A 27,056-nucleotide genomic window follows, 5' to 3' on the forward strand; every position below is an offset into this window, starting at 1 on the left:
TTGCATCTGTTTTTCTGCAGATCTCCCAGTCTACTCTGTCTACTCCTGGCCCAGGGTTCAGCCTCTGGGCCTGCCTCCTCCTTCATTCGGTCTTGCTGGCAGAGACATGAGGGGTGGGAAAGACATAATGAAGGAAAAATTGAAGAGTCACATAAAATAGTACAAATTCTGGATCTTGCTGAAGTGACACAACAATAGTACTTAGTCAGTGTTTAGTGAAGTATCACATAAAATCACCTAAAAAAAAAAAAAAAAAAAAAGAAAGAAAGAAAAAGAAAAAAATAAACACACAGAAAGAAAATAGGAATATGTTTTCCTACCTACTGAGAATAAACCCAGCACTGAAATAGCTACAATTTTTCTCTGACCTGAATAACCATATACTTCAACAGTATTTGAAGAAAAAAGCAGGTTTGGTCCTCAGCAATCTTCTCCCCTGATATGGCTGGCAGGAGTGGAGTGATTTCTTCTGGAAATATTTTTGCTGCAGGGTAGAAAATAATGACAGCTCTTTCACCAAAGTTAAATTTTAAATAGGGTTTAGGGTTTTAAAAAAATGATCTCTATTAAAATAAATCTTTCCAGTCATTGGAACTGCATATACTGAACTCCAAGCCAAGGTGGATGAAAGCCTTAGAAACATAGTACAGATGTCCCCAGAGCCACCTCTCCCACTGCACCATTCTTCCCCTTTCAAATTCTGCTTTGGTCAGCCTGAAATCATGCTAGTCATCAAACAATAAAGTGGTATGGAGTAATCAATCAATGGCCCTAATACCTGAGTTCCTTAAAAATTCACAGGACACAAATGGTCCAATGAGGCCACTGCTATCCTTCTATAAATGCTACATGAAAATAAACAGCTGGAAAATTAAGATGAATGTCCACTAATGAAATAATAGTGATGACAACAATAGACGGTCATTCTGGAAGGCAGATTTAAATTTCATTAGCAGATACAAAAACACTCCAGATGTACAATGTATATCTACTTCCTGTTACTGCCAACATCTGTGCCTCCCTTCCATTTGTTTCCACCACTTCAGTAAATTCCTCCTAGCATCATTTCATATAAATAGGCTCCAAGTCTTTTGATTCCAAAGTTTGTAAGAAACTACTGTGAATTATAAGGAATAATTCCTCTTTAGACCTCATCAGAATTTTTACTAAAGAAAATGAAAAATCAAGGAATTCCTCAATTTAAGTGCCAGAGTAATTTCAGTGTGTAAAATTTACTGACAGTGCTTACCATCAGCTACACTAGGGCTAGGATTGATGAGTGTCTCCAGTGTACAGGGCCCCTTAGATGATAAGACCGCTGGGAAACCAGGCACGAGGCATGCAAAAATCAGCACCTGTTCTTCTGCACAGTTTGTCTGCAGTGCTTGAAGCCACAAAAGAAACAACCTGATTCCTTCACATCTTATCTAAAGACAAAATTAAAAGCAATGAAAATGAAACACTTACATGGATTTGTAGAAATGCATCCAATGTAGCATCATTCTTAAAGAAAAACTAGAAGTTAAAGGCACTGTTAAAGTACTACACCAAGTTCTTCACTAAATGGCAAGTAAGCAAGGATGCTACAATACAGCACAAGGATTAAGAGCTTGGGTTCTGGGGCTAGAGGGCTTGGGTTCAAATTTAGCCTCTGCCAGTTTCTAGCTGTTACCTGTAGGAAACTACTTCTTTTTGCCTTAGTTTCCCCATCTGTAAAACAGGGATGATAAGAGTTTTGCCACAAAAGACTGTTATAAGTATTAAGTGAGTTAACATATGTAAGGTACAAAAAGGGGTCCTGGCTCCCATTAAGCACGATTTATTTCCTATTAATTTCCTCCTTCTAGTATTTCATTCTTTAAGGCCACAGTGTCCATACCAAAAACCCAGTGACAAAGATAATCTTTCTCCAAATTTACACTGTGCTTTAAACAGAATTTTGTAATGTCACTATTAAATGCACCTATTCATAAAGTTCTTAAAAATCAGTCCTAGGAGCTAAATGAAACTGAAGACCTATCTCAATCACACAGGGAAGCTCTCCAGCTACCCTCCCTCATATCCATACTCTATTATAACCTCTTCATTGTTCTCTGAATGGTCAGCATTCCCTGGTAGAAAAAATACATCAAGATAGGTAGATGCGTTCTTTTTCTTCCTCTACACTTCCAACTTCATCATATTCCTAGAATTAAAAAAGACATCCCTCCTTTTCTGTGTTCCTAAATGGTTGCAAAAGATGATGTCAATAAAAGAAGATAGATAAATAAGCAAATGAAAATGAAAATGTGTCAGATCACTTGAAAGATGTAATGAGCTCCAAATGCAGGCAACTAGAGTGGCTGCCTGATCTTTCAATTAACTCAAGGTGGGACTGATCCCTCCAAATCAAGAGTGTTGCAAGCCAAACACAAGGCTCTGCAGGAAAACCAAAAAGTGGAGAAGAGGACATGGACATGGACACACACACACACACACACACACACACGAAAGATTCACCAATTCCCAGGAGAAATCAAAATACACCAAGACAGATTCCCCAGCTGGCAAGAGTGCTACCACATTAACGGAGGGGATTCACAGCACACTTCCAGACAAACCCTGATCTCCACCTGCTCAAACCTCCATGTCTATCCACACTATTCCTCCTCTTCCCTAGCCTAGCAGGCAAAATGAAGGGTAATGTTGAATATATATTATTCATCCATCAGGCAAAAAAGGATGCATTCACCGAATCAATTAATAATTAACATAAGGAAAGTTTCTGTGAAATTCTACAAGTCTCCAATTTTTTCATGTTAACTATAGTTAACTGTATTAAACTATAGTTTTAAAAAAGGGACAAATATGGACTCCACACTGAGGTTTGGAGCAGCTTGCTTCTGTTTTTCAACATGTAAGAGAAGGTTAATATATCAAGTTTTAAGCACCTGTGATTGTTTGAACTTGTATACAACCAAAAATGTATTAGCTTATTAAAGGCATGCACATATCTTAATTAGCTACAAGTGAAAATTCATGCCAGGCTGACTTCCTTCTGCCACTCATGTTTTAGGGTCATCTTATCCCAGCATCAGATAGTCTATGCCATTATAAAAGACATTTTCATTTTAAAACAAGCCAATTTTAACCAAAATTACACGATCAACCAACTGCAAAAAGATAAATACTCAAGAGTAAGGCTTTCTCTGCTGCTCTTTCCCCACCAGTAGTTCTCAAAATTAGCATAATTAATTCTGAGACATTATAATTTTAACAACCAGATTGCTGAGGTAGATAGAATCAGTTGTTAGCAATGAAACTTAGAGAGGAAATGCCCTTTCTTTTTCTGATGATAAAACTGGAGCAGTCACCACTTTGACCATGATCCTTAGCTGTACTCAAAAGAAGCACAATTAGAACTCAGAACTCCAAACTCTGACAGCCAAGCCATTTTTTCCTAATATCACTTAAAATATTCCTCACAATAAGTGACAATGTTAAGAACAAAAAACTTTCTAAACAATATCCATCATATAATTTCTCAATTAAAAATAAAAACTGATAAGGTGGTTTGTAAAGATCTTTCATTTTCAAAATGGCCTTTTTTACTTTGTGGCAATAATAAACTTAAGAGTAATGAAAAATATCCCATTATATTTTCATCTAAAATAAATACCTTAATAGAATTTCCAGTGTGTAGAAGCTTCTTTAAAGTTGAGCCTGAAAGTTTAAAACAATGAATTAGAGTATATAAATGAATATTTAATGTCTATTTTTTAAATATCACTTTTAGAAATAAAAAAGTACTTTTGATAAAAGGGTATACTTTATTAAAAGTAAAAGCAAGGACACCCTTCAGAAGCAAAGCAGTGTCACAGAAGGAAGATGTTGTTAAGGTAAAAGTACTTTAAGTACGTACCTTTTCAAAATTCTTTTAAAAGAATCAAAATGATGGATATTGAGGTAACCCAAAACCCATAGTATAATATGTAAAAATATCTTTGTCATATGTAAAATATTTTTTTTTAATTTTAAAGGTGAAAATAATGTCAAATTATTGTTCACAAAACATTTCTGCAAGAACATTTTACAAATATGCAGAATGGTATGTTTCTCTCCTGGCAATCATATGTATGGGGTTTGGTCTCTCAATAAATTCTCTAGCAGAGTACTTAGGTCACTGTCAAGGAGGTGGAATTAAGATTTACTCAGAACTATAACAGTCAACAGCTAAAACTTTCACACTGCAGTGTCAAGTGTACTGAGAAAAGTCTCTCGATGGAAATATATTTATATTCTATAAAAGCATTCATGCCCCCAGGATGGACATGGTATCAAAATTCCATCTAAATGGTGCCTCTAAAATAGAATCTAACCTCGAAAAAAGGAAGGTACTTTCAAAACAGAAATATATTGGAAGTTTCAGGCAAGAGAACTTTTCTTTTAATCAAATTGCATATGTTAAGAAAAGAAATTACTTAGATCTCCCCAACGAAAAGTTTTGTGCAGTATTTTAAAATCAGATATCAAGGGCTGGGGAGATAGCTCAGTTGGTAGAGTGTTTGCCTTGCAAGCACAAGGCCCTGGGTTCAATCCCCAGCACCGAAAAAAAAAAAAAAAATCAGATATCGAATTACATTTCACCCATTAAATGTATATCAAAAAGATGAATCACCATGAAATAGAGCCAGTGTCTCAAGGATTAATACAAGCCAGATCTCTGTGGATATTAAATATATACTTACATATGATAGCTAAATGTATAGAATTCAGTAGTCCGAACAAAACCACAGGCAATCTGAAGTAACCTTTAATAACTGCTATTCTGTTACTGTAACAACTAACATTGGGCCCTCATCTCTTGTATGTGTCTCACTAGCCCACTGGTTGCCACTTTATTGACTCATGTGAATAACTGAAAAAATAAATGAATGAATAAATAAAATTTAATTAATTGGATTGATTGTATGAATGTTTAACTTCTATTGGCTAACTTTTTCTTTATTTTTATTACATTTTAATTAGTGCATTATAGTTATACCTAATACTGGGGTTCATTTTGATGTAATCACACATGCATGAAATATGATTTGCCTCAATTCAGTCCCCAGTACTTTCTCTGTCCCTCCTGCTCTCCCTCCCCCTGTTCCCTTTCCTCTACTACTGGTCTTCCGTCTATTTATTTATAGTTCTTTTTAAAATTGGTGCTTTACAGATAGACATAAAGGTGAAATTCACTGTGATACACACACACACACACACACACACACACACACATACATAACATAATTTGGTCAATTTCATTCTACTGTTCCTTCCTTCCTGCTACTACCTTCATTTACCCCACTGATCTCCATTATATTTTCACAGAATCCTCTCCTCCTAGCTTGGCTAATTCTTCTTTGTATCTTTAAAAAATATATCCTTTAACTGGAGGTCTGAGGTAAGAAGAAAAACATGTATCCTCTATACACATGGTTTTTATGAACTCTAAAGGTTAATAGTTGCAGAATATTAAAGTAGTTGAAAAAATATTCAAAAAATAAAAATTGAGTATATTTAAATTCACAGCATTAGTTTAAATATTTTATTTATAATAAAGAATGTATTATTATGACTTTACTTTCCTGAATTTAATTGACTCAAACTCATCAAAATTTTCAAAATCTACTTGTTTCTTATTTTCAATTTTGAGATCTACCACATTTGACAATATCTTTTTGATCAACTGAAAATCTTTTAAAGATATTAAGGTGAAAAGTTCATAAAGGTACAAAAATCCTTTCTTATTTTAGTTTTAATTGTTTAAAAACTCCCTCTATATATCATGTCTCAAGCCAAAAAACAAAGTAGCATACCATCAGACAAGGGTCCAGAACATGGAAAAACTCCCTCTGGGATGCTGGTGCACAAAGCCAGGTCGAAGTGGCTAGTGGATCAAGAACATAGAACTTCCTGGCACTACAAGATGCACACTAAGCATGAGGGAGCAGGAATTTTTAAATTAACCAAAAATTAGCTCAAAATGGATCAATATGAACCATAATAACAGAACTGCTGGAAGAAAACCACAGATCTTTGTGACTTCAGGTTGAGTAAAAATTCTCTAGATACAATATCAAAAGCACAATCCATAAAAGGAAAAAAAATTGGATTTCTTCAAAATTAAAAACTTTACTCTTCAAAAGACACTACTATTTAAGGGATTAAAACAACATAACAAATAGGGAGAAAATATTTCCAAGACATATATCTAATAACACAATATGTAAAGAACTCTCAAAATTTAATACTAAAGGAAAAAAATTTTTAAATGGACAATAGATTTGAACATACATGTCCAAAAAAAAAAAATACAGATGGCAAACCCATCAAAATATGCTCAAGATCTTTAGTCAAGGAGATATTACTACTAAAAAAAAAAAAAAGATTTTTTTTTTTTTTAAATTGACCATACCAAGTATTTTTAACTGGAACTCTCACACTAAGGATGGGAATATAAAATGGCACAAACACTTTGGAAAACAGTATGTCAGTTAAACATATGCCTTTATATGATTTAGCCATTTCATTCCCAAGAGATAGGAAAGCATATATTTCCACAAAGATTTGTATACAAAAATTTACAGTAGTTTAATATTTGTAACTGCCAAATACTCAAAATGCCTATCGACAAGTGCACAAATTATAAACATATAATGGAATACTGTACTACTAAGAAATAAGAATAAACTATTAATATGTGCAACAACATAGGTGAGTCTCAAAATAATTACACCAAGTGAAAGATGTAAATAAGAGTACATGCAGTATGATTCCATGAATATAAGTCTCTAAAAAATGCAAATTAGTCTATAGCAACAAAAAGCAGATAAGAGGTTAACTTGGGACTGAGTGATGAGGTGGGAAGGGTGAAAGAGAGGGGTCACTAAGGGGGATGAGGAAACTTTTGAGGGTGATAGCTCTGTTAATTATCCTGATGGTAGTATTAATTTCACAAGTATATACATATGTCAAAACTTCTCAAAATGTGTATTTTAAATATATCCAATTTACTGTATTCCCAATCAAGATGTTTTTCAAAATAAAAAAGAACAGGTAGCCTGGAAGTGACTGGATGAAAGATCTGGAGGATGGAGATGTCGTCAGACATCTACATGATGAAAAGGATCAGGAAACTGCCAAAGGATAGAGGTGAGGGACAATGGGCTAAAGGTAATTTGGATTGAAGGAAAAAGACTAGAAGTGAACAAGGTCATGAAAAAGAAGAAGAGGAAGAGAAAGAAAGGGAAAAAAAGGCAAATGAGAGGAGATATGGATTTGTCACTGAAGAGAAAAAAGACCATGATCTTACCCCCACACTCCTGAAGGAGAGAGAGGAGCCTCCAGATCTCCAGATTTCAGATGGCCAAAGAGGTGACACAAAGAGACAGGCGGGCTATTGTTTGGCAAAGTGAGTTGGCCCCTATGCTCCCCAAGGTATAAGTTCTACCCATTCTTCAGGAACACAGAGACAGTCAGGATCTGGGACTGACTGCAATGCACTGTTGAGGGAGTCCTAGTATCATGTGAGAAGGAGGCCCTGCTCCCTCAGGAAGAGTAAGAGATGGCATGGCCTAACTGCAAGGGAACCAAGAAAAGCTGTAAGACTCAAGCTCCTAATGAGCATACAGAACCCAACAGGCAGTAAAAACTTTGGTGATAAGTTGTGTCACATTCAGCAATACACAGGGCCACTGAATAGCCCCAGGCATAAAACCAGGGACACTCTTGAAAAGTCAAATTTCAGTTTAGTTGTGCACTTGGTTTTTATACTATGTGTAAGAGAAATCTAGTTGAATAAATTAAATTTAATGATAATTCATATTAAAAATTCATGAAATACTGCACATATGTGAATTTTCTGCCAACTAAGTCCTACCCCTTTAGATCTGAGGGTGATTTATTTTTAACAATTTTACTGTAAAACACCTCTAATACAAAATGTTTCCTTTCGCCCACTCCAGACACATTTATTAGGCACAGCACTATACACTGAATGAAATAGGAGAGCTGCTATCTAGAGCTCATGAGCAGTAAATCCTTTAAAAGTGAACAGACATAACTTTAGTTTTGTGTTGGGGACACATGGACACATGAAGAAGTACTATAGCTCTTGCATCAGATATCCTTATTTTGCTGCTGTCATTCTTTGTCATCTCAATCCCTATCTGTTCTCCTTACTGCCCAGAGATAAGGTGTCAAGCAGCCACCCCATATCTACCACAATTCACTCACTTCAAAGTGGATTCAGAAAACTTGTTAAACAATTTTTCCATTTGTAATCAGTAATAGAAATTTGCAACTAGCTCAGCGGCACGTTAGCAAATATCACAGAGATCATGAGTGTTATTTTATCCACTTTCCTAATCTTGTTCTACAAAGATCACTTGTAGCAGTACCTCTCTATGTGTGGAATAATGAACCAGTGTTTATTTCACACTGTAAAACAATTTCCTCAAGCAGTGACTTACAGAAAAGAGTCGGTCATTAAAAAACCAAAACAAGAAGAAACTAGACTATTTTCCTTCCAAAAATTCATGTATGAATAATACTTCAAAATACACTCTACTATGATGTTTATCTAAAAAGAACAAGTAAAAACCTGTTTTAAGAGAAATCAAACATCTTTGAAAAGTGACATAAAAGGCAGACTTTGTAGCATGAAAGGCAGAGCATTGGGGTAGCTGATGTCTTATATTATTTTCTTCCTTCTCAGGACAAAATATGGCTATCAAGTAGGCTTAGAGTTTTTGTGACTAGCAGAATATAGGAGTTGCTGTTATTTTAGGTTTTTCTGCTTAGTTAATTGTCAATTCCAGGAAATATACTGTATGTGACCCAAACTTCAAGGTTCTAACCCAGAGTGCCTTTCCCCTACAAGTTGCAATAACATTTAGTTAAGAGTTATATAGCAGTGGTCTTCCTATTAGGTAAGGAATATTAACTATCTAGACTATTGGGCACTTGCTGGTGAGAAGCCCCCTGCCCTAGTTCTAGAAGTTTTCAAAGGTCAAGATGCCAGTGCTGAGAAGACAGTCAAAGCACATTTCTTTCTTTGGAGATTGGTGTTTCCCTTATAGTTTCTTAGTTTCTATAATGAACTCAGACAAGAACTTGAGTGACAAACAGTAACAGTATTCATGAAACCAAATAAACTAGAAAGAAGAGGTACAGTGCAGCATGGAATGAATATAAATGTGCACAATGACAAACCAATGATCTCTTACCAATAATTAAAAAATCTAAAAGGTTGTGAAAAAGAAAGCTTTTTTGTGTAAGTCCACAGACCTGATCTGAACTATGTTGGTAACATCTGACTAAGACACTTTCTCCACTGATGGTTACTACTCCTATCTTAAGTTTCAGAAGTAAAAAGGCACTTGGTTAGAAAATGCTGCCCAGATTCCTAAGGTGTTACATACAGACATTAACACTATTTGATGTTCTAAATGGTTTACTTCATTGTATAACAATGCACACATTGCTGTTCTAAAATCTGAAAAAGTCTTCAAAGCACAGCTAGCCTGAAGATCAATATAAAAGAAATGCAGACCTATATAAACACCAATTTCTACCCAACTTGATTAATAATGCAAAAATATATTTATCTGAAAAGAGTCTATTTGACTGAAGCATTAAGTATATAAGCACCAATAATAAATAAGGATGGTCTTATATACAGATATGTGCAAATACTCATACTTTGGCATTCTGAAATATGACTCAATCCAACCACTTTATAGAGACAGCTTGTTCTACCTACCAGGTAAATAATATACACTGCTATTATCTGGCTCAGGATACTAATACTTTGAAATCCCAATCAAGGGCTCTGAAGTCTCCTTGATAAGATGCTGCCAAACTAGGTAAAAACCTACTTGTGCCAGTAATTTTAACCAGTTTTTGTGATATTAGGCAGAATTAAAGTAATATCACACACTGCTTACTAGATGTATAAAGTTTCTCAACACAAATGCAAATTAGTTTCCACACAGTTCTAATAAGTTTATTCATGCTGAGGGGAGTCCTTTAATCTTCAGACATTTTAAAGTGCTTTCTGAAGAAAATGAGTATGGTTTTCATACAAATGATATAAACAAAATTAAAGAAGGATTATATCTAGCACAGATAAAAAAATACTTCATGCAGTTATTTCTCTTTGTCATTTACTCCTACTATACCATGGAGCATCACAAATCCCCATGATGTCGCTTTAGATTATACTTTGCATTTAAATTTTTTTTCTATTAATTTAAATACACAAACTCGAAGTTTCAAGTAAGCAGAAATGCTATGAACAACTCTCTAAGATTTAAAGGAAAACTTTGTTTCTTTGAAAGAGTTAATGATGAAGGTTCTTTAATGACTTATTCATTCAATCCCACAGATATATTTACTATATATACTTTTCTTTTTTTATATTAATAACATATAACTTCAAATAGTTCAATTTCTATAAAAGTCAGTTATAATTTTTTTCAAAAAATCCTAAATAAAATTTAGGATTTTGAATTTTGAAGTATCTACTGATTGTGCAATATTCTTCCTGCTTCCATGATTGTGCACACATTATTGTCACCCAGAAAACCCATTCCATGCTTTTCAATACTTGACCTGCTCATCTTTCAAGGTTACCTGTTGTGAAGCCTCCCTCAATTCCTCTGAATAATTATTCACCTTTCTCCTTTGCTCTCATTATACTTCTTTCATAGTGACAATTACACTGCAATTATTTTCTCATCTATCCAGTCATAGGGAAATAGGCCCATATGATACAAAAATGGGGAGATATTCTTTGTTTCTGTCCCAGAACTTTATACCAAATATCTCTCTCTCAATAAACATCTAAATGAATGAATGACCAGTAGAGTTAGATTTCATTATAAGATTCATGCTCTCTTGCAATATGATCATCTGGTAAGGAAGAAAAATTGTAGGAAATGCTAGACTCTTGTAAGGCAGAAGGACTGAAGCAGATAGTCTTTAAAACAGAAGGCAGAATTAACAATTGATGTCCAAGAATTACCCCAGCTGGGCTGTGCATATTAAATTAAGATGAGATGCTAGTAGATATTAAGAGCTGGACAGAAAGGTAGTCATGATAACTTGCTTTATTTCAAGTTTCCTCTTACTGTCACATCCTAAAGCATTCTAAAAGATAATTCTGAGTCAATGGTATAGACTACAGAACAAGAGATTTTTGTAAGAAAACGTAAAATTATTTCAGAATACTCTAGATCAGTGTTTCTCAATCTTCATGTACACAAGAACCCCCTTGGGATCTTTGTGAAAATAGAAACTATCATGTTCAGTAGGTCTGGTTGGGGTGTGAAATTCTGCATCTCTATCAAGCTTCCAGGCGAAGGTTGATGCCAATCCATGGGCCACACTTTAAACTGCACTTTTAGAATAGAGATATTTTCCTCCAAAGTTCATGTTGGACTTTTCTTGGGTTTTAACTGTTACATCCTTACCAATATTTCTTGCTATAAGCTGTCTTAATGGTACTTATTATATAAATCATTACTGAAAATTCAACTAAAAGAAATACATATTTCTAAAAAACTTTTAAATTTCTTTCTTACCTATACTCTGGTAATGCCATCGAAAGAAAATTCGCTCAGGTAGAAACTGCAGTATTTTCTATAAAATAAAAAAATAAGGTATAAAGAAAATAAACCATGAAATTTTATACTTTGGTGTTAAGCCTTTATTACCTGCTATTTGTTAGTTTCAGAAAAGAAAAGGAAAAAGTATTTAATATAAATACTGCACTTTATTCCATATTTCTATGGACGCTTCTTTTACTTGTCCCAGGCAAGTTTCCTTCCCTGAAAATTTTAAAAAGATTACTATCCCAAGTTTAATTCCCCCAAAAGAAAAAAGAAAAAAAACTTAATCATTCTTTCTTAACTGACAGTCATTGCTTAAATATTAAAAGAATATTTTCCCAAATGCCAAAATTCCCAAGTTTATTCTTTTTCACCATCTCTTTCTCCTTTCCATCATAATCATTATTAGTCAAAAACAGAGATGGGAAGAAAGGAGAATAAAAAGAAGATTTAAAAAACAATTCAGTAGAAAAAGGAAATGAAACTGGTAGCAAAATTTCATGCTATTGGGGTGAGACTTTCGCTCCAGAGAGGCAGGTCCAGAGATCCAGGCCCAGACCAGTCAGGTCCCAGCCCGCAGTCTAGTGCCCATGCTGCAGTTAACCATCTGTCAACACATGGAGGCGCCTCTGTCCACTAGCAGGAATATACCCCATCTGAAAGCTGCTTCCTTGTGGAGCACTGCATTATCAAGTTCCTCCAAGACTTCAGGCTACTGAAGACTAGGAGGTGAGTTATTGGAAATGCACAGGGACACTATAAGTCAATAGAAGAAATCTGCAATATCTCAGAGTTTATCTAATATCGCTATTAGAAGGGTAGATCCCTGAGCAATATGAGAAAACAAGGGAAAAATTTTAGAACAATATCCTTGATGAATATAGATGCAAAGATCTTTAACAAAATATTGGCAAACCATATCCAAAAACATATTAAGAAAACTGTGCACCACGATCAAGTGGGGTTCATCCCTGGAATGCAAGGATGGTTTAACATCTGTAAATCAATAAACATAATCCATCATGTCAATAGACTTAAGGATAAGAATCATATGGTTATTTCAATTGACGCAGAAAAAGCGTTCAACAAAATACAACACCCCTTTATGCTCAAAACACTAGAAAAAATAGGGATAGTAGGAATATACCTGAACATTGTAAAGGCTATTTATGCTAAGCCCATGGCCAACATCATTCTTAATGGAGAAAAACTGAAACCATTCCCTTTAAAAACAAGAACAAGAAAGGGATGTCCTCTTTCACCACTTCTATTCAACATTGTCCTCGAAACTCTAGCCAGAGCAATTTGGCAGACTAAAGAAATTAAAGGGATACGAATAGAAAAAGAGGAACTTAAGATGTCAATATTTGCTGATGACATGATTCTATATTTAGAGGATCCAAAAACCTCCTCCAGAAAACTTCTAGACCTCATCAATGAATTCAGCAAAATAGCAGGCTATAAAATCAACATGCATAAATGTAAATCATTTTTATACGCAAGTGACGAAACAACTGAAAGGGAAATGAGGAAAACAACTCCATTTGCAATTACCTAAAAAAAAAAATACTTGGGAATCAATCTCACAAAACAGGTAAAAGATCTCTACAATGAAAACTACAAAACATTGAAGAAAGAAATTGATGAAGACCTTAGAAGATGGAAAGATCTCCCATGTTCCTGGATAGGCAGAATTAATATTGTCAAAATGGCCATACTACCAAAAGTGCTACACAGATTCAATGCAATTCCAATTAAAATCCCAATGATGTACCTTACAGAAATAGAGCAAGCAATCATGAAATTCATCTGGAAGAATAAGAAACCCAGAATAGCTAAAGCAATCCTTAACAGGAAGAATGAAACAGGGGGTATCACAATACCAGAACTTCAACTCTACTACAAAGCAATAGTAACAAAAACGGCATGGTATTGGCACCAAAATAGACAGGTAGATCAATGGTACAGAATAGAGGACACAGACACAAACCCAAATAAATACAATTTTCTCATACTAGACACAGGTGACAAAAATATGCAATGGAGAAAAGATAGCCTCTTCAACAAATGGTGCTGGGAAAACTGGAAATCCATATGCAACAGAATGAAACTAAACCCCTATCTCTCACCCTGCACAAAAATCAACTTAAAATGGATCAAGGACCTTGAAATCAGACCAGAGACCCTGCAGCTTATAGAAGAAAAAGTAGGTCCAAATCTTCATCATGTTGGCTTAGGATCAGACTTCCTTAACAGGACTCCCATAGCACAAGAAATAAAAGCAAGAATCAATAACTTGGGACATACTCAAACTAAATAGCTTTCTCTCAGCAAAGGAAACTATCAGCAATGCGAAGAGAGAACCTACAGAGTGGGAGAATATCTTTGCCAATCATACTTCAGATAGAGCACTAATTTCCAGAATATATAAAGAACTCAAAAAGTTCTACACGAAGAATACAAATAACCCAATCAACAAATGGGCTAAGGATATGAACAGATACTTCACAGAAGAAGATCTACAAGCAATCAACAAACATATGAAAAAATGTTCACCATCTTTACTAATAAGAGAAATGCAAATCAAAACTACACTAAGATTCCATCTCACCCCAATTAGCAACAATACGTGTTGGAGAGGATGTGGGGAAAAAGGTACACTCATACATTGCTGGTGGGACTGCAAATTAGTGCAGCCACTCTGGAAAGCAGTGTGTAGATTCCTTAGAAAACTTGGAATGGACCTACCATTTGACCCAGCTATCCCACTCCTCGGCCTATACCCAAAGAACTTAAAATCAGCATACTACAGAGATACAGCCACATCAATGTTCATAGCTGCTCAATTCACAATAGCCAGACTGTGGAACCAACCTAGATGCCCTTCAATTGATGAATGGATAAAGAAACTGTGGTATATATATACAATGGAATATTACTCAGCTATAAAGAATGATAAAATTATGGCATTTGCAGGCAAATGGATGAAATTGAAGACTATCATGTTAAGTGAGACAAGCCAATCTCAAAAATCCAAAAGACGAATGATCTTACTTGTAAGCAGATGATGACACATAATGAGGGGTGGGAGGGAGGCAAGAATGGAGGAAGGAGGGACTGTATAGAGGGAAAAGAGAGGTGGGAGGGGTGGGGGGGAAGGAAAAAAATAACAGAATGAATCGAACATCATTACTCTATGTAAATGTATGATTATGCAAATGGTATGCTGTTACTCCATGTACAAACAGAAACATGTATCCCATGTGTTTACAATAAAAATAAATTAAAAAAAAAAACTGAACAGACAGAAAGAAAAGAAAAGAAAAGAAAGTTACATTCTCTTGCTTTTACAATTTTATTTATTTTTATTTTTTAATTTTTGGTACTGGGGATTGAACTCAGGGACTCCAGACCACTGAGTCACATCCCCAGCCCTATTTTGTATTTGATTTGGAGACAGGGTCTCACGGAGTTGCTAAGCGCCTAACTTCTGCAGAAGCTGGCTTTGAACTCTCAATCCTCCTGTCTCAGGCTCCTGAACAGCTGGGATTACAGGCTCGCACCACCGCACCTGGCTTAATTGTGTATTTTTGATAGAGGAAATTACTAAAAATTCATTTTTGTTTATTTGTCACATATTACTAAACTGACTCAGAAAGTTAACTTCATTTCTCAAATGTAGAAACTGAAACAGACTACCATGTAGAAAGGTCTATTTCCACCGCAATATTAAAGCATTGTCAAATCGCACATCTACAATGTTATGTACCTGAAATAACTACAACCTAGAGCTTTCCTTACAAAATACAGGTTGAAAAGAATCGAATGGACAAGAATTCATCTCCATTCTTTCTCCTTTGTTTCCAAATATAATATCACTTGACATCTTTTTTTTTAACTTCAAACAAAGAAAATTCAGTAACTAAGTAAGCATACAGAAATACTAGACTGTTTTTAAAGAATGAAAATTTTCCAAGTTCATACAAACAATTTGGGTAGCATGACTTGAAATAAAAGTAGACCTTATAATTAAAAAAAAAAAAAAAAAAGAAAGAAAACTTGGAATGGACCCACCATTTGACCCAGCTATCCCACTCATCGGCCTATACCCAAAGGACTTAAAATCAGCCTACTACAGAGATACAGCCACATCAATGTTCATAGCTGCTCAATTCACAATAGTCAGTCTGTGGAACCAACCTAGATGTCCTTCAATTGATGAATGGATAAAGAAACTGTGGTATATATATACAAAGGAATATTACTCAGCAATAAAGAATAATAAAATTATGGCATTTGCAGGTAAATGGATAAAATTGGAGAACATCATGCCAAGTGAGATAAGCCAATCTCAAAAATCCAAAGGATGAATGATCTCACTGATAAGCGGATGATGATACATAATGGGTGGTGGGAGGGGTGCAAGAACGGAGGAAGGAGGGACTATATAGTGGGAAAAGAGGGGTGGGAGGGGTGGGGGGAAGGAAAAAATAACAGAATGATTCAAACATCATTACCCTATGTAAATGTATGATTACGCAAATGGTATGCTGTTACTCCATGTACAAACAGAAACAACATGTACCCTATTTGTTTACAATAAAAATAAATTAAAAAAAAAAAAAGAAAAGAAAATGTCCCAAACAAACCTCGATGCTACATCAATAAAATCCAATGACAGCATGGTAGAAGACATGTCTAAAAGGGAGTTCAGAATGTACATAATTAAAATGATCAGAGAAGCAAATGATGAGATAAGAGAGCAAATGCGGGCATTGAATGGTCCCACCAAACAACAGTTAAAAGAGCAAACGCAGGAAGCAAAGGATCATTTCAATAAAGAGACAGAGATTCTGAAAAAATAAAAAAACAGAAATTACTGAAATGAAGGAAACAATAAACCAAATTAAAAACTCCATAGGATAGAACACCTGGAAGACAGAACCTCAGACATTGAAGACAAAATATTTAATCTTGAAAACAAACGTGACCAGAGAAGATGGTAAGAAATCATGAATGGAATCTTCAAGGATGATGGAATATCATGAAAAGACCAAATTTAAGAATTATTGGGATTGAAGAAGGCACAGAGAAACAAACCAAAGGAATGAACAACCTATTCAATTAAATAATATCAGAAAATTTCCCAAATCAGAAGAATAAAATGGAAAATCAAATACAAGAGGCATATAGGACACTAAATGTACAAAATTACAACAGACCCACACCAAGGCACGTTATTATGAAAATATCTAACATAAAAAATAAAGACAGAGAAAAGAATCAAATTTCATTCAGGGGGAAACCAATAAGGATATCAGCAGATTTTTCAATTCATATGCTAAAAGCTAGAAAGGCCTGGAACGACATTTATCAAGCCCTGAAAGAAAATGGATGCCAACCAAGAATCTTATACCCAGCAAAACTTACCTTCAGATTTGATGACAAAATAAAATCCTTCCATAATAAACAAAAACTAAAAGAATTTACAAAAAGAAAGCCGGCATTACAGAACATTCTCAGCAAAATATTCCATGAGGAAGAGATGAAAAACAACAATGCAAATCAGCAAAGGAAGGAACTAGCCTAAAGGAATAGCCAAATAAAGGAGAAACCAAGTCGTGTCAAAAAAAAAAAAATGAGCCAAATGACTGAGAATACAAATCATATCTCAATAATAACCCTGAATGTTAATGGCCTGAACTCATCAATCAAAAGACATAGACTGACAGATTGGATCAAAAAGAAAAATCCAACAATACATTGCCTGCAAGAGACTCATCTCATAGAAAGAGATACCCATAGACTAAAGCTGGAAGGATAGAGAAAAACATACCATGCACATGGACTCAGCAAAAAAGCCAGAGTATCCATCCTCATATAAGATAATGTGGACTTCAAGCCAAAGTTAGTCAGAAGGGATAAAGAAGGACATTTCATACTGCTTAAGGGAAGCATACATCAGCAAGACATAACAATCATAAATATTTATGCCCCAAACAATGGCTCATCCATCTACCTCAAAACAAATCCTTCTCAATTCGAGGAACCAAACAGACCATAACACAATAATACTAGGTGAGTTTAACACACCTCTTTCACCACTGGACAGATAGTCCAAACAAAAATTGAACAAAGAAACCATAGATCTCAATAACAATCGATAATTTAGACCACAGATATATATAGAATATTCCATCCATCAATGAGTGAATATACTTTCTTCTCAGTAGCAAATGGATTCTTCTCTAAAATATATCATATGTTATGCCACAAAGCTACTCTCAGCAAATACAAAAAGATAGAGATACTACCTTGTATTCTATCAGATCATAATGGAATGAAATTAGAAAGCAACGACAAAATAAAAAACAGAAACTACTCCAACACCTGGAGATTAAATAATACACTATTGAATGATGCATAAATAACAGAAGACATCAGGGGGAAATAAAAAAATTCTTAGAGGTAAACAAGAACAAAGATATAACATATCACAATCTCTATGTGATGAAAGCAGTGCGAAGAGGAAAAATCATTTCGTGGAATGAATTCAATAAAAGAAGAAAAAGTCAACAAATAAACAACCGAACATTAGAGCTCAAAGTCCAGAAAAAGAACACCTAAAAGTAGTAGAAGAGAGGAAATAGTTAAAATCAGAGCTGAAATCAATTAAATTGAAACAAAAGAAACAATCAAAAAAATTGACAAAATAAAAAGTTGGTTCTTTGAAAAAATAAAGAAAATTGATAAACCCTTAGCCACACTAACAAAGAGAAGGAGAGAGAAAACTCGAACTACTAAAATTCGGGATGAAAAAGGAAATATCACAACAGACACCACTGAAACACAAAATATAATTAGAAGCTATTTTGAAAATCTGTACTCCAACTAAATAGAAAATCTCGAAGACATCAACAGATTTCTAGAGACATATGATCCACCCAAACTGAATCAGGAGGATACACACAATTTAAATAGATCAATTTCAAGCAATGAAATAGAAGAAGTCATCAAAAGCCTACCAACAAAGAAAAGTCCGGGACCAGATGGATTCTCAGCCGAGTTCTACAAGACCTTCAAAGAAGAGCTCATTCCAATACTCCTCAAAGTATTCCATAAAATGGAAGAGGAGGGAACCCTTCCAAACTCATTCTATAAAGCTAATATCACCCTGATACCAAAACCAGACAGAGACACATCAAGGAAAGAAAATTTCAGGCCAATATCCCTAATGAACATAGATGCAAAAATTCTTAATGAAATTTTAGCAAATCGCATACAAAAACATATTAAAAAGATAGTACACCACGATCAAGTGGGTTTTATCCCAGGGATGCAAGGTTGGTTCAACATCCGGAAATCAATAAATGTGATTCATCATATCAACAGACTTAAAGTTAAGAATCACATGATTATTTCAATAGATGCAGAAAAAGCATTTGATAAAATACAGCACCCCTTCATGCTCAAAACACTAGAAAAAACAGGGATACTAGAACATTCCTCAACATTGTAAAAACTCTATGCTAAGTCCAAGGCCAACATCATTCTAAATGGAGAAAAACTGAAAGCATTCTCCCTAAAAACTGGAACAAGGCAGGAATGCCCTCTTTCACCACTTCTATTCAACATTGTCCTTGAAACTCTAGCTGGAGCAATTAGACAGACCAAAGAAATTAAAGGGATATGAATAGGAAAAGAAGAACTCAAACGATCACTATTTGCAGATGACAGCCGAAAAATTCCACCAGAAAACTAGAACTCATAAATGAATTCAGTAAAGTAGCAGGATATAAAATCAATGTTCACAAATCTAATGCATTTTTATTCATAAGTGATGAATCCTCTAAAAGAGAATTTAGGAAAACTACCCGATTCACAATAGCATCAAAAAAATAAAATACTTGGAAATCAAGCTAACAAAACAGGTGAAAGACCTTTACAATGAGAACTACAGAACCCTAAAGAAAGAAATTAACAAAAACCTTAGAAGATGGTAAGATCACCCATGTTCTTGGATAGGCAGAATTAATATTGTCAAAATGGCCATACTACCAAAAGTGCTATACAAATTCAATGCAATTCCAATTAAAATCCCAATGACATACTTCATAGAAACAGAGTAAGAAATCATGAAATTCATTTGGAAGAATAAGAGACAGAGAATAGCTAAAGCAATCCTTAGCAGGAAAAATAAATCAGGGAGTATCACAATACCAGAACTTCAACCATAATACAGAGCAATAGTAACAAAAACGGCATGGTATTGGCACCAAAATAGACAGCAGATCAATGGTACAGAATAGAGGACACAGACACAAACCCAAATAAATACAGTTTTCTCATAGACAAAGGTGCCAACACAATGGAGAAATGATAGTCTGTTCAACAAATGGTGCTGGGAAAACTGGAAATCCATATGCAACAGAATGAAACTAAACCCTATCCCTCAACCCTGCACAAAACTCAACTCAAAATGGATCAAGGACCTTGAAATCAGACCAGAGACCCTGCAGCTTATAGAAGAAAAAGTAGGTCCAAATCTTCATCATGTTGGCTTAGGACCAGACTTCCTTAACATGACTCCCAAAGTCTAAGAAATAAAAGCAGGAATCAATAATTGGGATAGTTTTAAACTAAATAGCTTTTTCTCAGCAAAGGAAACTATCAGCAATGTGCAGAGAGAACCTATAGAGTGGGAGAAAATCTTTGCCACTCATACTTCAGATAGAACACTAATTTCCAGACTATATAAAGAACTCAAAAAAACTCTACACCAAGAATACAAATAACCCAATCAACAAATGGGCTAAGGAAATGAGTAGACACTTCACAGAATATGATCTACAAGCAATCAACAGATATATGAAAAATGTTCAACATCTCTAATAATAAGAGAAATGCAAATCAAAACTACCCTAAGATTCCATCTCACCCCAATCAGGATGGCCATTATCAAGAATACAAGAAACAACAGGTGTTGGTGAAGATGTGGGAAAAAAGGTACACCCATACATTGCTGGTGGGGTTGCAAATTAGTGCAGTCACTCTGGAAAACAGTGTGGAGATTTCTTAGAAAACTTGGAAAGGAACCACCTTTTGACCCAGCTATTCCACTTCTTGGCCTACACCCAAAGGACTTAAAATCAGCATACTACAGTGATGCAGCAACATCAATGTTCATAGCTGCTCAATTCACAATAGCTAGATTGTGGAACCAACCTAGATGCCCTTCAATTGATGAATGGATAAAGCAACTGTGGTATATAGATACACAATGGAATATTACTTAGCCATAAAGAAGAATAAATTATGGCATTTGCAGGTAAATGGATGAAATTGGAGAATATCATGCTAAATGAGATAAGCCAATCCCAAAAAACCAAAGGCCGAATGATCTCTCTGATAAGCGGATGATGATACATAATGGGGGGTGGGAGGGAGGCAAGAATGGAGGAAGGATGGATTGTACAGAGGAAAAAGACGTGTGGGGGGAAGGAAAAATAACAGAATGAGACAAACATCATTACCCTATGTACATGTATGATTACACAAATGGTACGACTCTACTTCATGTACAACCAGAGAAACAAGTTGTACCCCATTTGTTTACAATGAATGAAAATAAATAAATTATTTAAAAAATAAAAATACAGCACACTGCAGAGAAGAATAAAAACCCAACAATTTATGAAATTAAAAAATACAAAATTTAAATCCATAATAGAAGAGAAGGGTCTGAGCTTAACATTCCAAAATTAAGCAAATGTGTTTTTAAAATATGTTGCAGGATTCCAGCATCCATGCTATAGCTTGACAACTTCCACACACACATACACACACACACACACACACACACACACACACACACAGAATTTCACGCTATTAAGAACATAAAAATAAATCTTAGGATCACAGTTATGCATGTCCTCATGATAGACAGAAATGTACACAATTATTTGGCCATTAAGAGTAGCTCTAACTTTTTTTCCTCACTCCAGAACAAATTTGGTCAAGTTATTCTAAGGTAATAAAAGTCCTTGTACTTTGGTTATAACTACTTTTATAAAAAGTATAGAATCCAAAACTGGACAAAATACCTTCCTTTGTATTAACAATATATTACTATTTTAGAATGAAAATCCCCCTTCTAAGGTAAAGGTACATTCAGACATTGCTGTGGGAATGTAAATTGGTGCAACTATTATGGAAAGAAGTATGGAGATTCCTCAGAAAATTGGAATGGAACCACCATTTGGTATACTTATCCCCCTCCTTAGCCTATACCTAAAGAACTTAAATCATTGATGTGACGCAGCCACATCAATGTTTATAGCAGCTCAATTCACAACAGCTAAGCTATGGAACTTTTTACTATTTCAAAATTAATTTCATTTATTTTTATTTTAGTCATTGACAAATAATAATTATATTTATTGGGATACAAAGCGATGTGTCTTTTCATTTATTTATTTATTTTTCATTCATTTATTTGGTAACTAAACTCAGGTTCCTGTACATGCTAGGCAAATGCTTTACCATTTAGCTACATACCCACCCCTCAAAGTGATGGGCTGATGATATATGTACACATTGTGGAATGATTGCAAGATGCTAATTAATATATATCCATCACCTCACATACTTGTCATTTTTGTTGAAAACACTTAAAATTTATTCTTTTAGCAATTTTGAAATATAAAATGCATTACTATTAACTATGATCACCATGCTCAAAATTTAATTTTTCCTGTTTAACTGAAACTTTGTACCCTTTAAACAAGGAGTCTTTTTTTACCCATTCCCTAGACCCCAGTCTCTGAAAACTGCCATTCTACTCTCTACTTCTTTAAGTTTGACTTTCTTAGATTCCATAAATAAGAGCAATCCTGTAGTATTTGTCTTTCTGTGCTTGGCTTATTTCATTTAGTATTATGTCCTCCAGGTTTGTCCATGTTGTCGCCAATGACAGCATTCCCCTCTTTTTAAAGGCTGAATAGTATTTCATATGCATTCATCCACTGATGGACACCTATGCTGTTTCCATATCTTGGCTATTGTGATTAATGCTACAGTGAACATGGGAGTGCAGATATCTTTTTCACACAATGATTTCAATTCTTTGGATATATACCCAGAAGTGAGATTGGTGGATCATATGGTATTCCATTTTTAGTTTTTGTTTGTTTGTTTGTTTTTGCAGAATCTCCCAGCTATTCTCCATAATGGTTATGCTAATTACATTTCCAACAGTGTACCAGGATTCTCTTTTCTCCTCTTCCTTGCCAACACTTATTTTTCATCTTTTTGATAATAGCAATTGAAATAGGTATAAAGTGATAGTTCACTGTGGTTTTAATTTGCATTTCCCTGATTATTAATGATGTTGAACATTTGTATGACCTTTTTTTGAGAAATGTCTATTCCAATCAGCTTATCTTTCAAGCCCAGAAGTCTAACAGGAATCCTCTATCTTGTGTTACTTTTGTAACTATGCTAACACAAAACCACACTCCCCAAATCAGTTTAATACCAAATACCTGCATACAAGACACCAGGCTTCACACTGGAAGTACAAACATAAAACAAATGTAAATAAAAATGCCTAGTCCTTATTTCCTAGGGTGTCATGACTGGCAGGCAAGAGAGATGATAAAGAAAATACCATTCACAAAACAAAGCACAAAGCCTTTACAGAAATTTGTAAGAGGTGATACAGAAATGAGGGCAAAGTGCCTCACCTCAGAAGGGTTTCATGAAATGTTTCCTGGAAGAAAGCCTACTGGAGAACAGGAATAGAGGAAGAAGATAGAAATGACAAGAGGAAAAAAAAAAAAGAAAAAAAAAAACCCTAAGTGCCTTAAAGCAACAATAGCAGTAGGAGTGTCAGTTTGGCTGGTGGGTGAGTGAGTAGGGAAGGAGATGGCACAAGGAAGGCAGGTGAGGTTGGGGGTTAATATTCTCATGGGAGCAGTGCAGAGTCCCTGAAAGGGTTCCAGCTGGAAGTGAATTTGAGATGGCTGAGAAGAGAGGCAAAGATATCAATGAAGAAGAAATGATAGTATTTCAGAGGAGAAAAAAATGGTCTGAACCATGGTCAGCAAGATAAAGAGAAGCATATAATTAATAGTGATATTGGGAGGTAAAATTGTTAGCATGGCAGGTAGAGTGGTTTGGGTAAATTGAAGATTTAAGAATGACTCCCAGTAGCACGATAGAAGGCAATGCTTTTATTCATGACAACAAATCCAAAAGGAATCTAACACTTGTGGAGAATAAGCATGTCAAATGAGGTTCTGAACATCCTAGAACTGAGGTGTCAATGGATCTTAGTGGAGTCTCTCCTCTAGGCAACTGGATATATGGGTCTGGAGGGTAGGATCAGATTGTGATGGTAATGGAGGCCAAGATAGTGGCTAAAAATGTGTGTAAATCAGTCTTTGGGAGAGAGATTAAAATGTGAAGATAAGATGAATCCCTGGAGATAACCAGTACATTGAGGAAGCTCTGCTAAGAAGGTTAAGGATGAAGGTAAAGGGAGGAGCTAAAGACAAATGTGCAAAGACCAAAGAAGACATCTTTGAGGTACCAGCTATCTATATGTTTATTTATTTTAAAGATCAGAAACACTCATGACTGTACGCACAACTGTTAGAAAAAGTTAAAGATGCTAGTAAATGTAGGAAAATGGGTGCCAAGCAATAAAATGACTTCAATATTAAATCAAAGGAGCTCAAAGCTCTTACCTGGAGAAGTCACAATTTTTGTCAACCAGACACCAACTGCCAAGGATGATACAATAAATTAATAAACAAATAATTAATAGCTTTCACAAAGTTCATCCTCTGGGAAATATGCTATGATGGAGTTAGTGACCAGAAATGGAAGGCCTTGCACTCCTATCTTTCAAGTTACTGACTAAGGGCCTCAATAAAAACACTATGATCAAGGCTAGAAAGCCAAAGGGGCTGATAGCTGAACACCATCATATAATCTACTCTCTGCACAGCAAATTCTTTCTTGAAGACAAATCTGAGCAGCATATCTTTATGTGTGCCATAATAATCTTCAAATTATAAACTAGGATATTCTTACTGTACTAAAAGCACTAAGAGAAGTTATACCTGACTTCAGTGACATGGCCCCTCTGCTGGCCTGTTGCTCATCAGTTGGCTGCTATCTCACGAAGATGGAAGCCTGGTGCCACCAAAGTCTTCCACATGTCTTCTTACTGTGTCCTTCCATGCAATTCCTCTGCCTGAGCAAATGAAACAGCAGGGACTTGGTGCCCTACTTTCTCCTGTATTCTCCTTCAAAGAGACCTTGCACCCCAGCTACATTCCAGGATCATTTTCTGACCTCATCTTGTCATTCAATTTTAAAACTTTGTATAGAAGGTACCAAGAAAATTAAAGAGTCAGGATAGGTCTTATCTTGAATTAGATAAACATCTGACACACCCAGTGTTCTTCAAAGTTTTAATTTAGTCAGGAAACCAATCTGGTACTGAATCATTCTTTTCAGTTTTCCAAAACACATATTGATGTTTTTGACTTAGTTTTCTTTTGTTCATACACAACAAAGAAAAACACCTTTTTAATATCAGGAAAAAAGACAACACAGCAGGATGATCTAGATACTGTGAGTCTGCAACAAAAGTAGTCTTCAACATATTCTGAAGTCAGGCTTGTCATCACCACCACTCTGGATAAATTTTTCAGATTTATAAAATGGATATACTTTAAAGACACTCAAAAATGAACTTAATAAGGCTTGGATATGAAACATCATACCCAATATCTGAGCTATTAAAAATACTCCCAAATGAACAGAATCTTATACAATAATTCAGAGGCTGAAATAATACTCATTCTGATGCTTCCTTTTGTACCCAAGTATTGCAAAGGCCATTTTTACTACACTAAAGTCCATGAAGTCAATAAAAGTAAAGCCCAACACAACTGTCTATATCTAAATGCTAAGCCTGTCCCTCAGAATGCCACAGACGAAGGCTACCTTTACTGAGGCCAATATAATCTGACATTTCTTTTACTGTAGCTGATATTCTAAGCTACACTGCTGTGAATGCCACATAAGCTATTGACACCTTGTTTGTAGTTTCACTGGAGAATAAAATAAAAAAAAATTTTCAAGAAAGCCACACAGTGTGAATAAATATTACTTTTCTGAAAAACACATGGCTCTATTTAATGCTCAGTGCTCAACTACATCTATATGGTAATCCATTATAGCACACTCGAAATCGAAATTAGGTATTACTACTGATCAGCACATCAGGGAATCTGTCATTCTTTTAACTGATTATCCATAGCTCTTTTTTCTTCAGAACCTACTGCATGACCAGGAATAATGTGAAACGTAAGCTGGAGTTTACACAAGATGGCACAGTGTACTCTAAGATGACTGGTCTTCATTTAATTTGTGTGGGAACATTTTTCTTTCCAAATTATTACCAAATGATTGCAGCATATCCCAGTGGATTCACACTTGATTTTAATTTCACTTAGAAAGGTAGGACAGTGAAGAATGAGGAAAATATTATATGCTAATTTATGCAATCTACTAAAACAATGACCAACTAAACCTGTTTTGTCTGAAAGTAGAGAGGTTAGGGAACAACCTTTTCCCAAATGAGCTGCATGGCACATAGATGCCAAGTAAAGAAAATGTTGCTCAGGGAGAAAACAGAAGGTTTGATTTAGAAGGACAGAGGTCTTAGTTACTTGCCCTTTTTAGGTAATAAGCCTTCTGGAAACTCAGGATTAGAATTGGCAGTAAAGTTTAAAGAAAGAATTGTGTGAATGTAAATGCTACTAGTATAGTCTAGTTTCACAAGGACCCCAGGTGCACAGAAGCCCAGCAGCATACACACTTCCATGAGGACCTTTTAAGAAAGGGCAACCAAGCCTTCGGCATCTTGGTTTCTGGCCTCTCACTGCTTAGTAGAAATGACTGGATTTTTTTATATAAATAGAATATTTTCATTGAACTCTTGAGTCTTAACACTTGTTGGAAACCTTTAAAATTCAAACAAAATGTAACAAAAGAAGAACCAAATCATCTTAAAAATAAAATGACTACATTTTTAGATAAAAATGTCATATTTTTCTTCTAATACCAGCAATCCCTATCCAACCACTAGTTGTCATGGAATAAGAGAAGCACAGCTCCATATTTTCACATCCTTGATGGTCTTTGAGACCATACTCAAATATCACCTCCTGGGAAGAGTCCAACACAACCGGATCCTTCACCAGCATGCTTCTCAGCTGAACACACACAAGACCCACTCCACCATTAGATACTAGATCTACATACTGGGTACACACAGTATTTCCTTCTGAGCACTGTGTGAATGAATGAAAAAATGAAGATGGCAAAACAAAGCCTGAATTT

At 35.1% G+C, this 27,056-nt stretch overlaps 1 protein-coding gene across 1 annotated transcript in view; it reads right to left on the reverse strand.

Annotated features, from left to right (window-relative positions):
* Ralgapa2 (Ral GTPase activating protein catalytic subunit alpha 2) overlaps positions 1 to 27,056 on the reverse strand; it is a 302,869-nt gene that overhangs the window by 234,828 nt on the left and 40,985 nt on the right. Inside the window, 4 exon segments of the mRNA XM_047542031.1 lie at positions 369 to 484; positions 1,250 to 1,427; positions 3,659 to 3,702; positions 11,610 to 11,667. Of these exon segments, the coding sequence (XP_047397987.1) occupies positions 369 to 484; positions 1,250 to 1,427; positions 3,659 to 3,702; positions 11,610 to 11,667 (396 nt within the window).

This window comes from Sciurus carolinensis, chromosome 2, assembly GCF_902686445.1.
Source record: "Sciurus carolinensis chromosome 2, mSciCar1.2, whole genome shotgun sequence".
NCBI classification, from domain to species: Eukaryota; Metazoa; Chordata; class Mammalia; order Rodentia; family Sciuridae; genus Sciurus; species Sciurus carolinensis.